At 37.9% G+C, this 14,198-nt stretch overlaps 1 protein-coding gene across 4 annotated transcripts in view; it reads right to left on the minus strand.

Annotated features, from left to right (window-relative positions):
- cni (protein cornichon) overlaps positions 1-13,493 on the minus strand; it is a 162,573-nt gene extending 149,080 nt beyond the window's left edge. For all 4 annotated transcript variants that reach the window (XR_016548964.1, XR_016548963.1, XR_016548965.1 and 1 more), the window contains exon 1: positions 13,386-13,493. Coding sequence is in view for 1 of the 4 variants with exons in the window: in XM_090399788.1 (XP_090255914.1) it covers positions 13,386-13,466 (81 nt within the window). In the remaining 3 variants the exon portion in view is untranslated. The remainder of the gene's footprint in view (positions 1-13,385) is intronic.
- Positions 13,494-14,198: the final 705 nt, after the last annotated feature.

Below are 14,198 nucleotides of genomic sequence, written 5' to 3' on the forward strand. Positions count from 1 at the left end.
TATGTGCAGCATCAAGAGAAGAAGTGACAGCTAAACTGGAAAGTTGGAGGAAAGTACTGGAAGAGAGAGGTATGAGACTGAGCAGAAGTAAGACAGAGTATATGTGTTGCAAAGTGGATGGCAGCCAGGAGACAGATCTGGAGCTGGATGGAAATGTCATCAGGAAGGTCAGTGACTTTAGATACTTAGGTTCAACAATGAAAGAGGATGGTGAGGCTGAGAAGGAAGTGGGATGTGAGATACAAGCAGGTTGGAAGAAATGGAGAGAGAGATGGCTGGAGTGCTATGCGATAAGAAGGTGCTGGTCAATCTAAAAGGCAAAATCTACAGGACAGTAGTGAGACCAGCTATGATGTATGCTATGAAAACTGTGGCCCTGAGGAAAAATAACATCAGCAGGATGGAGGTAGCAGAGATGAGAATGCTTAGGTGGAAGTGTGGAGTGACCAGAAAGGATCGTCTGAGAAATGACTATGTAAGGGGAACAGTGAAAGTTATGAACTTAGGAGCAAAGATACAGGAGGCAAGGTTGAGATGGTTTGGTCATGTGATGAAGAGGGAGGAAGAGTATGTGGGAAGAAAGGTCATGCAGATGGATGTGCAGGGGAGGAGGAGGAAGCACGAACGGCCAAAGAAGAGATGGAGGGAGATGGTGGAGGAGGACTTGAGGATGAAGAACTTGGATGTGGCTACAGCCCAAGACAGGAGGTTGTGGAGGAGACTCACCACAAACAGCAACCTTAAAGTGGGAAAAGCTGCAGAAGAAGATGATAGATGCTATCAAAAGAGAAAAGAGGGGAACGATATGACTGAGATTTACAAACTTCTGAAAGGATCATACTAGTACACTAATAGATGGAATTTTTAATTTTATGAAGGGTGGGTGAGGAGAGAGAGAACATCCATGGAAGATGAGAATGAATGTAGTCAAGAAAGGGGTGAGAGCTAAATTTTTCTCTGATAGAGCAGTGCATGACTGGAATGGATAACACCTTTGGAGATTGAGTGCAGGTAGTGTGAATGAATTCAAGAATAGGTACAGCTGGTGTGAGTGATATGAGCCTCTCTCAATGAGTTCTTGACTTTCTGGAAGTCTCTAGTAATAATAATCAGGGTTAGTGTGTGCCTACTGCAATGAGTCTTTTGACTCAGTTGAGATGCCTATAATAATATCAACAGACAAGCTCAATAATAGTCCTTTAACAGTCCATCCACTGTAGTACTACCCTAATGCTTTTCCTGTTCACAAATTATATATGGAGATCTGTTCCTTCCACACAACATGTAGTAACTATGAGATGGACACCAACTATTCTGCTATTTAATCCAATTATACTTTAAATGCCAACTATCATATAGCAATTTAAATCTAAGCCTTTTGCAATATCTAAATATACTCTTATACAAGGCTATTCCACACCCATAATCTTTAAAGACATACCCTAGGCTTAAAAGCTAATTAACTAATTAAAGGTTCCAATAAACATGATGTGCTCAGTAAAATATCTTTCATGGAGTGTCTTTGTAGTGATAGCACAGGTAACCTATAATGCAGATAAAAGGTAAATAAGACAAAAGATAAAAAAACAAAGATGAATACACCTCACAACAGATGTTCAAAATAACCTTTGTTGTCAGATGTGCAGCCACTGAGATTTTGCCATTAACAAATGTTTCCTGGCTAGTGTCATGGCAATGCATACATGTTCAACCTCACCACTGAGAGCCTAACACACTCGAAAGTTTATGACTAGTGTGTCTCATGGCATGTTCAGCAGTTCAACACTCTCCATATAAAGTACACCAATGATTTCAAATTATTCCACAAATAAAACTCCACAGAATTTATATCAGGTGACCAAGGAAGCCATGTAATTGGTACATCATAATCAATTCATCTTTCAGAAACCTTTGGCCAAGATATCTCTGGAGCTCCATGTCAAAAGAACATAGAAAGATTAAAGATCCTGGGTGATTATAATTATGGTAATACAAAATTCAATGAAAAAATGGCATCCAGGAACAAAGAGAATGAATTTAAAGACTGAGACCCTTCACCAGTAAGTAACAGAAGGTACACAAATATCAAGGATCTTGGAATTTATCATCTGATCAGGGATATTATGGTAAAAACAATCATACATTCCTTCCTTACAGAAGTTTTCAAATATGAGTGCTTCTATAAGGAAGGAATATATTATTATTACCACCCCAAGACCTCATGGAGTCAAAGACTCATCTGGGAGGTCCTTTTATCACACACGCGCACACACACGCACACACAGCTCATCATACCATGTTTTAAACACATTCAAACTCTTTGCAGACACCACATTCTCAGGCAAGGCATTTCAATCATTCACAACTCTGCACGAAAAAAACCTGCCTCTCACTCCCCTACTCACACCTTCTTTATATAGTTTCCAGGGATGACCTCTGGTTCTCCCCTGATCTCCCACTATTCTCTGTAAAACTTCTCCAGCATTGATCCTATAACAACCCCTTACCAACTTGTAGGTCTCTATCATATCTCCCCCTCTTCCTGCTGTCCACCAGATATATCTCTTCCATAATAAGAAAGACATATATGCAAAACTACGAGGATGGTCTGAAAAGTTCTCCGCCTAACAATGAAAAATATAATTTATAATTTCAAATTATTTTTATTTTTCAACATAATCTCCCTTAAGACTAATACATTTATTCCAACGATGCTCTAGCACCATTATCCCATCACTGTAGTGGTTTCTGCAAAATACCCCTCTACAGCTGCAATCACTTCTTGATTCAAAGAAAAACGCCGACCAGTGAGGAAGAGTTTTAGTTTTGGAAAGAGATAGAAGTCAGAGGGAGCCAAATCTGGGAAGTAGAGTTGATGTTCCAACAAATCATAGTGCAGATCCCTTAATTTTCCCATTGCCAATTCACCTTTGTGGGCAGGTGCATGGTCCTGATGAAAGATGATTTTTTTTTCTTCTACAAACCGGGTCTTTTCTCACAAATTTTTTCGTCTAGTCTGGTTAAAATATTGGAATAATATTCCCCGGTTATTGCTTTACCCTTTTCAAGATAATTAATAAACAAAATGCCTTTAGCATCCCGAAACACCGATGCCAGGATCTTTCCTACTGATGGAACCAACTTTGTCTTCTATGGTGCTGAACAACCGGCTTCTGTTCACTGTTTTGACTGCTGTTTGGATTCTGGTGTGTGATGATGAATCCAAGTCTCATCCATAGTAATACATTGATGCACAAAGTCAGTTTTATTCTTTTTAAAACGCTCCAAGCACTGTTCAGAGATTTTCATGCAAGTGGGTTTTGATCTGCTGTGAGCAAGCGCAGCACCCATCTTGCACAAAGCTTTTTCATTTGCAATTCTTCATGCAAAATATATCCCACATGTTCCTTTGAAATGCCTACAGTCTCAGCAATTTCACGCACTTCGACTTGCGGTCATCCAATACCATATCGTGCACTTGATCAATGATTTCTGGTGTTGATACACTTTTTGACATCCTTCACGTGGATCATCTTCAAGGCTAGTAAGGCCAAATTTCAACTCAGCTCTTTTCTTAATTGTTGAAAACGAAGAAGAGTGCCCATAAACTTTTATGAACTTCAAATGAATTTCTTTTGCCATCAAACCTTCTTTTAGAAAGAATTTTATAACTGCACGATACTCAATTTATCCATGTCAAGGGATACACACAACACTTTTGCTTCAGACAGCTATATAAAACAAACTACTTGATAGAATGATTTGCAAGTTCACATGGATGCTTATGAGAGATGTACCAACTTAGAAGAAAAAAAATCTTGCTGATAGTGTCGATATCTATGGTTGAGGCCAAGAACTTTTCAGACCACCGTCGTATAAAGTTGGTGACTGCAACAAACTGAAAAGATAGCCGGCGACTATATCATAGAATGGGGAATGGGATGAAAAGGAACAGAAGTTCCTTTAAAGAAGTTCCTTCTGTTCAAATAACAGAAGCTACACGAATATCAAGGAACTTGGAATGTATCATCTCATCAGGGATATCATAATATCCCTGATGAGATGTAAAATATAAAACATATATAAAACAATCATATATTCCTTCCTTACAGAAGTCCTTAAATATGAGTACTTCTATAAGCAAATAAGATAGAATATTATTATTAGCCAAGACCCCATGGAGTCAAAGACACATCTAGGAGGTCATTTTATCATACACACACAGCTCATCATACCATGCTTTAAACACACTCAAATTCTCTGCAGACACCACACTCTCAGGCAAGACATTCCAATCATTCACAACTCTGCATGAAAGAAACTTGCTTCTCACTCCCCTACTCACACTGTCTTTATACAGTTTCCAGGGAAAACCTCTGGTTCTCCCCTGATCTCCCACTATTTTCTGTAGAATTGATCCTACAACAACCCCTTACTAACTTATAGGTCTCTATCATATCTCCCCCATCCTCCTCCTCCTATCCACCAAACTCTGCAAGTTGCATCTTCTCAATCTTTCTTCATACTCGACATTCCAGAAGTTAGAAACTACCTTAGTCAGTCGCCTCTGAACCCTTTCCAATATCTCTTCGTCTCCTTCTGAAAACCAGGCGATGAGTCGTTGGACTCCCTGGAGGTGTTATGTAATAATAATAATAATAAACATTGAAATCACATCCCCATTCCTGTGCCCAATCACTCAATTTATTCAAGTCTTCTTGTAAGGCCACAACATCTTCACTACAGGTATATTTGATAGAATAATGCATAGAAACATGTTAATTAAACTACAATCTTAAGGAAATGGAGCTAGTTATGAAGCTGATAAAGCAAGTGACTAGAAGTTGGTTGCAGGACTCGCACAGCACTTGATCCGCTGCTGTTTTATTTGATTAATGTACATAAATGTCACAGAGTAATATCGAGTTGTTTGCAGATTAGGCTAAGCCGGGTGGGGTAGACAATAGTAAACGAAAGTGATGTAGAGATCATCATCAAATTCCTGCCACGTACCCTCAAGGGGTGTACAGGATATGATAGTACTACATGAAAAAAATTACATCATTATTAATTTCCTATCTACAATTTTCCTCCAAATCAGTCTGTTACTTGTCAAGACTCCAACATTATCAGATCTTATATTTCTATCGTCTAAGGCACTTTGTACCGTATCAATCCACCTATATCTTGGTCTTCCCCTGGGTCGTTTTGCTGCCAACCTGGCAGAGAACACTTGTTTTGCTAATCTTTCCTCGCTCATTCTGTTTAATTGACCATACCACCTGAGATTAGCTCTGCTAATGCATTCCTGGATGCTACAATGTCAAGTTCTTTCCTAATATCCTCGTTTTTAATATGATATTGCCATTGATGCCATCTGTTCACACCTACAATCTTTCTCAGGACTCTCATATCTGTGGTCTCTAGTCTTTGATCAAGAGTTTTACTTCTGACCCAGCTCTCAGATCCATAAGTTAAAACTGGTTTGAACACTGTCTTGTATACAGCTAATTTAGCGTTCCGACTAATTTCTCTCTTATTCCATATGAATTTATTCAATTGACTTCCTACCATACCAGCTTTGTTGATTCTGTTGTCTATTTCTATATTTAATTTAGCATCTTCAGTAAAAATCGTGCCTAAATAGCTGAAATGTTTTACTTGTTCCACAGGTTCTCCATTCACAACACAGTTGACATTTTCAATGATTCTGCCTATTTTCATTGTCTTTGTCTTTTTATTGCTGACCTTCATACCATATCTATTACAACAGCTATTCAATTTAGTCAGAGAATCTTGCAGACTTGTCGCAGATTTATTTAGAAGTATAACATCATCCGCATAAAGCAAAGAGCTGACATTAACATCTCCAATTTTGATATCATGTTTAATACCACTTTCCGTCATAATGTGATACATATAGATAACGAATAACAGAGGGGATAATGTACACCCTTGTCTCACACCAGATTTAACATTAAACCATCTTCCTGTACTTCCTTCAATACTAACTGCTGATTTACAACTCAGATAAAGACTAAGTATTGCTTGATATAATGCCCCACTGACACTATATAACTGTAACGTATTGAATAGCTTCTCTCTTGGAACCTTGTCATATGCCTTTTCCAGATCGACAAAACTTAAATACAGATCTTTGTTATATTCCCATGCTTTCTCGACTATTTGTCGTAAAGTGAAGATCTGATCCTGACAGCCTCTATTTGGCCTGAATCCAGCTTGTTCTTCACCAAGCTTTTCTTCTACAATTCTTCTCAACCGTTTCTCAAGTATACTTGCATAGATCTTGCCAAACACTCAGTAGGGAAATACCTCTGTAATTCTCACATAGAGCTCCATAGTACCCATATATAAAAAGGGAACTATGAGAGCTCTACTCCAATCATCAGGAATTCATCCCTCTGTCCAGGCTTTCTGAACTATGCAGTGCAGCCACTGTAACACTCTTATACCACCATACTTCAGCATTTCTGGTCGAATATTATTATTATTATTATTATTATTATTATTATTCCTGATACCTCCAAGGAGTCCGAAGACTCATCGTGGGAGGACATCTACAACTGTCTCTGCACCTAACCTCTACTACGAATCATCATCTCTATCAACGCCATCTGCCGCCCACCTCCAACACCACCACAACTAGTAATTTTTGTCTGTAAATTGCGTGTGTTCTGAAGGGCCGATTTGTATGTATGCGGGATGAAAAACCCGAGTTTCCGGGAGAAAAAACCCTGCTACCTCCGTATGAGATCGGCTAACTCACCTTCGATTGAAATCGACCAGATAAAGATTCCTCCCGTCGCGACGAGAATCGAACTTAGGCCTATTCCAATCGAAGGGCGCAATGTACCGTCGTTCTTCCAATTGCGCTACGGAGGCGCTTTATATCATCTACTCCTGCTGCCTTTCCACATTTCAAGTCTTTGATGACTTTTACTACTTCAAGTATGGATATGTATTCCTGACTGCATGCCAGGTCAGTGTTTTTTACCTGTGCTGTCATCACTGCTTGTTTCATTTAGAAGTTTTTCAAAGTAATTACTCCATACTTCAAGGATATCTTTTTCTCCCGTTTTCATGTCACCTTTATCATCTCTAACTCCTTTTACAGCACTCTTTCTTCCATTTCTAAGCTTCTTCAACAACCTACAGAATATTTTCCCACCTTCTTGATATTTATTTTCTATATCCTTGCCAAAGTCTTCCCATGACTTTTGTTTAGCTAGTTTTATACAGTGTTTAGCATTCTTGCATTTGTCTCTGTATTCTCTAAGAGCACAAGCTGACTTATTTGACAGGAACTTTTGAAAGAAAGAAGCTTTCTTCTTTTCCTTCACTGCCTCTTTAACTTCCTGTGTCCACCAGGGAGTTCTGATTTTTTTATCCTTACAGACAACTTCACCACATGCCTCTCTGGCAGAATCAATGTTTTCTTCAGAGTTTGCCACTGAATCTCCAAGGTTTGATTCCTGTTCTCAAACTCTTTTATTTTTTCTTCAATAATGTTTGTGTATTTTAGTCTACAGTTCATCTGAGAGCTGTTCAACTTTTATTCGCTTTAAAACTTTCTTACATGTTATTTTTTTCAATATGAAATTCAATTTTATCTTGCTCAAGAATAAATAGTGATCACTTCCAATTTCAAATCCTCTGTACACTCTGGTGTCCTGCACCAGGGAGAAAACGTCACTATCAACAATAACATAGTCAAAGAGACTTTTCTTATTCCTAGCCTCTTCTCTCCATGTGAATTTGTGCACATTTTTATGTTGGAACATGGTGTTAGTAATAACCAGTCCATGTCCTGAGCAGAAATCCAACAGATATTTGCCATTATTATTAGCTTTGCTCTTTTCTCCAAATTTTCCCAAAATATTTTTGTATGTCTCACAATCATTTCCCACTCTGCTATTTAGATTCCCAACAAGGACCAACTTTTCATTTTTCATTGTGTCAGTTGCTTTTTCTAAAGCCTCAAAAAATTCCTCCACTTCTCCCTTAGTAGAACCTTCTGTGCAACCATAGGCACAAATTAAGTCTCATTGTCCAGTTCCCCATTCTCATATTTGCCCACATTACTCTACTTGAGACTGACTGCCATTCAAGAAGATTAGCCTCATATTTTGTGTTGAATACTATGGCTACAACTTCTTTTCCTTGATTGTCATTGCCTGAATATAACATTTTGTATTTATTGCTCAGAAAGATCTCACCAGTTTTGGTCTGTTTTGTTTCAGTCACCCCTATTATGTCGATCTGGTACTTATCTAATTCCTCAGCTAGCTCCATTTCTTTGCCATTCAGGCTTCTTACGTTGATAGTACCGATCTTTAACTCTGGTGATGTTGAGTTGGGGTTTGTTTTCAGATTTGTAGAGATTCTGCAGAATAATTTTAATGGATGATTAAAAATAATGATTGTCGTATCAACATTATATTGATAGGTCCACTGCAAGAAACAAATGAAAACAGGATTTAGGAGTTATGGTGAACTTTTTAAGTTTGTTTTGAATTACCTGAAAATAAATATGGCTGAGGCCAGTGTATTAAGTCTGCTAATTGTATGTGTTCTTCTTACCAGTTTATCCATTCTGCATGAGGAAAAACAGTAATTTCCATTTAGGGAGACACTGCAAATGGGCAAACAGCACAAGGAAATCACTTTTTGCAAACATGCACTGACATGTAGAAATAAGGAAGTTATCTCTTGATACAACTTCATGTGGACTACTGTGTTCAGATCTGCTTTCCTTTATTTCTTAGTAGTGGAAAGGACCCAGAGAATGGTGTTCAAGTTCATGCAAATTCTGTAGAATGCTCTTATGAGGAGAGACTAGAGGTCTCTAGATTACAAAAAAAAAGTGGTTGATTGGCCAGCAAAGGTTGGTCGAATGGTAGAGCCTCTGCTACTAATGGCTCACGAAAAAAGTTAAGCAAGTTTGAGAGCAGTTAGTAGTTGGAAGGGTTCAATCCTTCGATACTGTTGGCACACTCTCACTCGATGAGTCTTTGGTCTCGCTGGGTGTCACATAATAATAATAATAAACAAAAGTGGATGGATATAATAGAAACATATGAGTTTTATAGAATAGGTACTGGTGAAGATTTGTAATGCATGACTGGAGGGGAAGATAAAAGCGAAGATTTGTGAGTGAGTGCACCGAGAATAATGTATTGTGTTCGTCCCAACTTTGTATCATCTGCAAACTACTGAATATCTCCATCCAAATCTTCACCAAGAATAGAATAAAATAGAATTTCCACATATATCTCTTCCATAATAAGAAAGAAATATATGTGGAACTATAAAGTTGGTGACTGCAACAAACCAAAAAGATAGCTGGCAACTATATCATAGAATGGAGAATTGGATGAAAAAGAAATCAATATTGCTTCGGCTCTGCTCAGGGACTATCTGCCAAAAGCAGTATCTGAATGCATTCCAAAGGTTAAATAAGTTAGGTGTGAAATGGATGAATGAAGAGGTGAGGCAAGCAATCTGGAACAAAGCATTATGAAAGCAGCACAAGATGAGTGGCAATAATCAACTGTATGAGAAGTACAAAAGAGCAGATGAGAAAGTTTATTCTTTGGTAAAGGCAGGAAAAATGCAGAATGAGCAGCAGTTAGCTAATCTGGTGTGTGGGGGGGGGGAAATCCAAGGTCATTTTTTTTTTCGATAAGTGGCCATTAGAAGGAAGAATGATTGTAGAAGGATAATAGTGATGTTAATGATGTCAGTGAGGCTATTAAGGGTAGGAAGGAAGAAATGATCATAGTGGCCAGAACGAATGATTTAAAAGGTGAAAAGTATGGCATGAGAGAAGACATGAAAGAATTACTTGGAAGTAGCAAAGGAAAAGAGTGAGAGAGTTAAGAGATAATGAGACTGTTGCTGCAGTATGACAGAGTAGAGCTGAGAAAGAGGGCTAAAATAGCAAGTGACTCAATGCTCAGGTTATGCAGGAGAAGTGGTGTGGAGTGAGTCTGAAGAAAGATGGTTTACATCTGAATGGATCTGATGTTAGGAGACTGGAAAAAGTGTTGTTGATTGAAGCGAAAATGGATGTGCAGAATCAGGGGAAAACCAGAGCTTTTTTGGGTGGGAAGGGGGGGAAGAATGTGTACAATATGCCTAAATTAGTACTACTGGTAACAAACCAGAATGGGACAGTTAGTATAAAGCGTCAGGATAGTGGTGCACTTGATGTACACTAATGCCAAGAGCAATCGGAACAAACAGCAGGTGGAATGTTTGGCATTGGTTGGCTCATCCTTGGTCAAAGGTTATTGACATTAGTGAGATATGGCTAACAGAAGGTGATATAGTTAATGGGATAGAATGTGAAGGGTATAGTGTATAGAGGGAGGATAGAATGGGGGTCCCCCCTTCTTGCTGTGCTTATACTGCTGATGAGCTTGCTAATCACCTTTCTCTTTATATACCCTCCACAACTTTCTTTGCTACTTCAACTTTAGTGACGGGTCAAGATAAGGGTCAGATGTATAGATTCTATACATCTGACCCTTATCATGTTTATCCAACTGACTGAGTACACAGTCTGATAATGCTTTCTTCAAATACCCCCTTTAACTATTTCCCATAGCATACCATTCCAAGCTGGCTACTCAGTTCATCATAATTATCAGCTTGTTAATTCAAAATTTCACAAGTCTGGAAATCTTCCAGGTCAAAATTACATGATCACTCTCTCTCTCAAATGGCAGATCCAGCACTCTCACACCACAAGTCCCCTTCATTACATGCTATCCAGTAATTCTCTCTTAGTAGCTGTATAAATTCCATTTCATTCAGTAACTTTCTCCTTCTAATCTATGTCCCCATACTTAAGGGAACCACCCCCCATAATAACTATTCTATAAATTACAGATGTCAAGAAATTATAGTCTAAGTTTCATCCTTTATCCAAGTGTAAGTAAACAAAGTTTGCATGGGAAGTATCTTCATGACTAGGTTACTTGTATACAGGGGCTAATGACTTCACATCAATTGCCTTAGTATCCCATAATTCAAGGCACATATCCTTATAGACGTGTAATGCTATGCATTATGGGAAGGGCCACCACCCAGACCAGTTTCGACCTTTACTGAGTTCTTTATAAGGAAACTATTCACCCTACACTCACTGTGCTAATTAGCTGATGAATAGCATCCAAATGCATCCTTGCATTCCCCTAGCCTATAACAGCAGCCAACTATATATTTCACTCTGCTATATTACGTAATATTATATTGGTCTCTATCTTCCTGCTAAACTTCTCTTTTTTCGGCTTCAATTCTTCAGCTGTCATTAGTAAAACTACTTTCTTAAAAAAGTGAGTTAACTGCATAAAGGGAATGGATATGCTATGATATAGTTGGAAAACTATGTAGATATTTGATAGAATAATGCATAGAAACCTGTTAATTAAACTACAATCTTAAGGAAATGGAGCTAGTTATGAAGCTGATAAAGCAGGTGACTAGAAATTGGTTGTAGGACTCGCACAGCACTTGATCCACTGCTGTTCTATTTGATTAATGTACATCAATGTCAGAGTAATATCGAGTTGTTTGCAGATTAGGCTAAGCGGGTGGGGTAGACAATAGTAAGCGAAAGTGATGTAGAGATTCTGCAGAATAATTTTAATGGATGATTGTGTAGCTCAGTGGATGTGGCGTTTGCATACCACGGCGCTTGGCCGCATGAAGGAAGACTTGATTTCGAGTCTAGTCGCCGACTAGAGGAAATTTTTCTAAGCCTTTTTTCGACCCGTTCCCGAGTTAGTCGATCTCTGGCACGGGCAAGCGGGTTTCTCCTCCCGGAAACTCGGGTTTTTCGTCCCGTAAACTCAAGAAAATCGACCGTAGAACTCACATTATCTCAGACATTAAATATATTGTGTTAGGGTTAGGGACCACGAGATGGCGGCACATTTGAGCCGTCTCTCTTCACTGTGTACTGCTTAATTAGTGATAGCCTTGGGCCATCTATCTCTGATTGGTACCAGTGGAGATTGAACTGCCCACTCAGTCTCCAAAAGTTAGATAGGGCTAAATGGCCTCGCTACTCCCCGTATACGGGAATAAAAAGGCGTTAGCTGATATTATTAAAAATAATGATTGTCGTATCAACATTATATTGATAGGTCCACTGCAAGAAACAAATGAAAACAGGATTTAGGAGTAATGGTGGACCTTTTGAGTTTGTTTTGAATTACCTGAAAATAAATATGGCTGAGGCCAGTGTATTAAGTCTGCTAATTGTATGTGTTCTTCTTACCAGTTTACCCATTCTGCATGAGGAAAAACAGTAATTTCCATTTATGGAGACACTGCAAATGGGCAAACAGCAAAAGGAAATCACTGTTTGCAAACACGCACTGACATATAGAAATAAGGAAGTTATCTCTTGATACAACTTCATGTGGACTACTGTGTTCAGATCTGCTTTCCTTTATTTCTTAGTAGCAGAAAGGACCCAGAGAATGGTGTTCAAGTTCATGCAAATTCTGTAGAATGCTCTTATGAGGAGAGACTAGAGGTCTCTAGATTACAAAAAAAAAAGTGGTTGATTGGCCAGCAAAGGTTGGTCGATTGGTAGAGCCTGTGCTACTAATGGCTCACGAAAAAAGTTAAGCAAGTTTGAGAGTAGTTAGTAGTTGGAAGGAGTTCAATCCTTCGATACTGTTGGCACACTCTCACTCGATGAGTCTTTGGTCTCCCTGGAGATGTCACATAATAATAATAATAAACAAAAGTGGATGGATATAATAGAAACATAAGGGTTTTATAGAATAGGTACTGGTGAAGATTTGTAATGCATGACTGGAGGGGAAGATACAAGCGAAGATTTGTGAGTGAATAGTGTATTGTGTTGCCAGGGATAATTATGAGCGAATGTCAGTGAATGAATTTAAAAAGATTGTATGGACTGCCCATGATGAGTAGTATAGGTCTGAGTGAAAAATTCAAATTATTAGTAATTTCCTTCTATTTTCTAAAAAATTACAACTATCCTTGCCCAAGGAAAGATTTACAATAGTATTATTATTGAACGATGTCTTACTACTCCTAAGAACTTCAGGAATACCAGTACGTAACAAATTATTATAAATTTCATTAACAACCTCCACACTTCACATACGTCGGTAAATTTTCGTTTTTTTTTTTTTTTTTTTTTTTTTTTTTTTGACTAAACGTGATATTTCAAATACAACTAAATACTAATACATGTTTCTATAACATTTCTGGATTGGAACCGAGTTTTCGCTCTAAACGTTTCCCCTCTTGGTATTTAAATACATAAAGTAAATACCATCGTAAATACATTTAAATATCTCACCGGAAAATAAACTTACGTGAAAAACAGCAAAAAATATTAAAAATGCAGTAAGTATTAAAGCCAGTATATAGCAAAACGCCGCAAACGTAAAGGCCATACTCTCCCACTTAAGATGACAAGAAACTCGCGCGACACTCTCAAATGAGAGGGGATTTAAGTAAAATATGAAAACTTAATCTATCATGTTCATCTAGAAAATGAATATAAATAAAATTTTAAAAATAAAATGTGTAAAACAATGCGTAAAATATAAAAAGATTGTGTAAAAAGGAATAAAATAAGATGTGTTTTATTTTATTTTATTCATCTGACATTTTTTTAAAAAAAAATTTGCTTTGTATTATGTTTGTTTTATTGGAACACCAAATAGAAGAGGTTGTTAAACGTATAGCAAGCTTTGCCGCCTTGCTGGTAGGACAACATATCTGTTCTTATGCCAACAGGCTTGGAATTCGAACCCCACAGTAGGCATGAATGTTTGTGATAGTCAGTAGGTGTCAGCTAAATTATATCGCCCAGTTTGACAACACTACTACCACCTTACTTATTGGGGACGAGAACGTGGTTTGTAAAAGCCATTAAAAAAAAAAAAAAATTCTAGAGCAGGGTTTCCGGATTATCTATAACTGTCCATTCACCAATGAACAAAAAATGGGGAAAAGAAGATTGAAAGAAATAAGAAATTTACTTTGGATATTATAATTGAAACACTGAAGATTTTCAAGATGATTAAGTAAACGTGACTGCATGTATTTCACACGATTTAATGTAGAGTTCGGGAATTGCTGATGCTAATGCTAGCAAACAGTGACAAGGGAAAATTCTACAT

This window comes from Typopeltis vanoorti, chromosome 10 (genome assembly GCF_054136105.1).
Source record: "Typopeltis vanoorti isolate ZY-2024b chromosome 10, IOZ_Tvanoo_1.0, whole genome shotgun sequence".
Classification (NCBI taxonomy): Eukaryota; Metazoa; Arthropoda; class Arachnida; order Uropygi; family Thelyphonidae; genus Typopeltis; species Typopeltis vanoorti.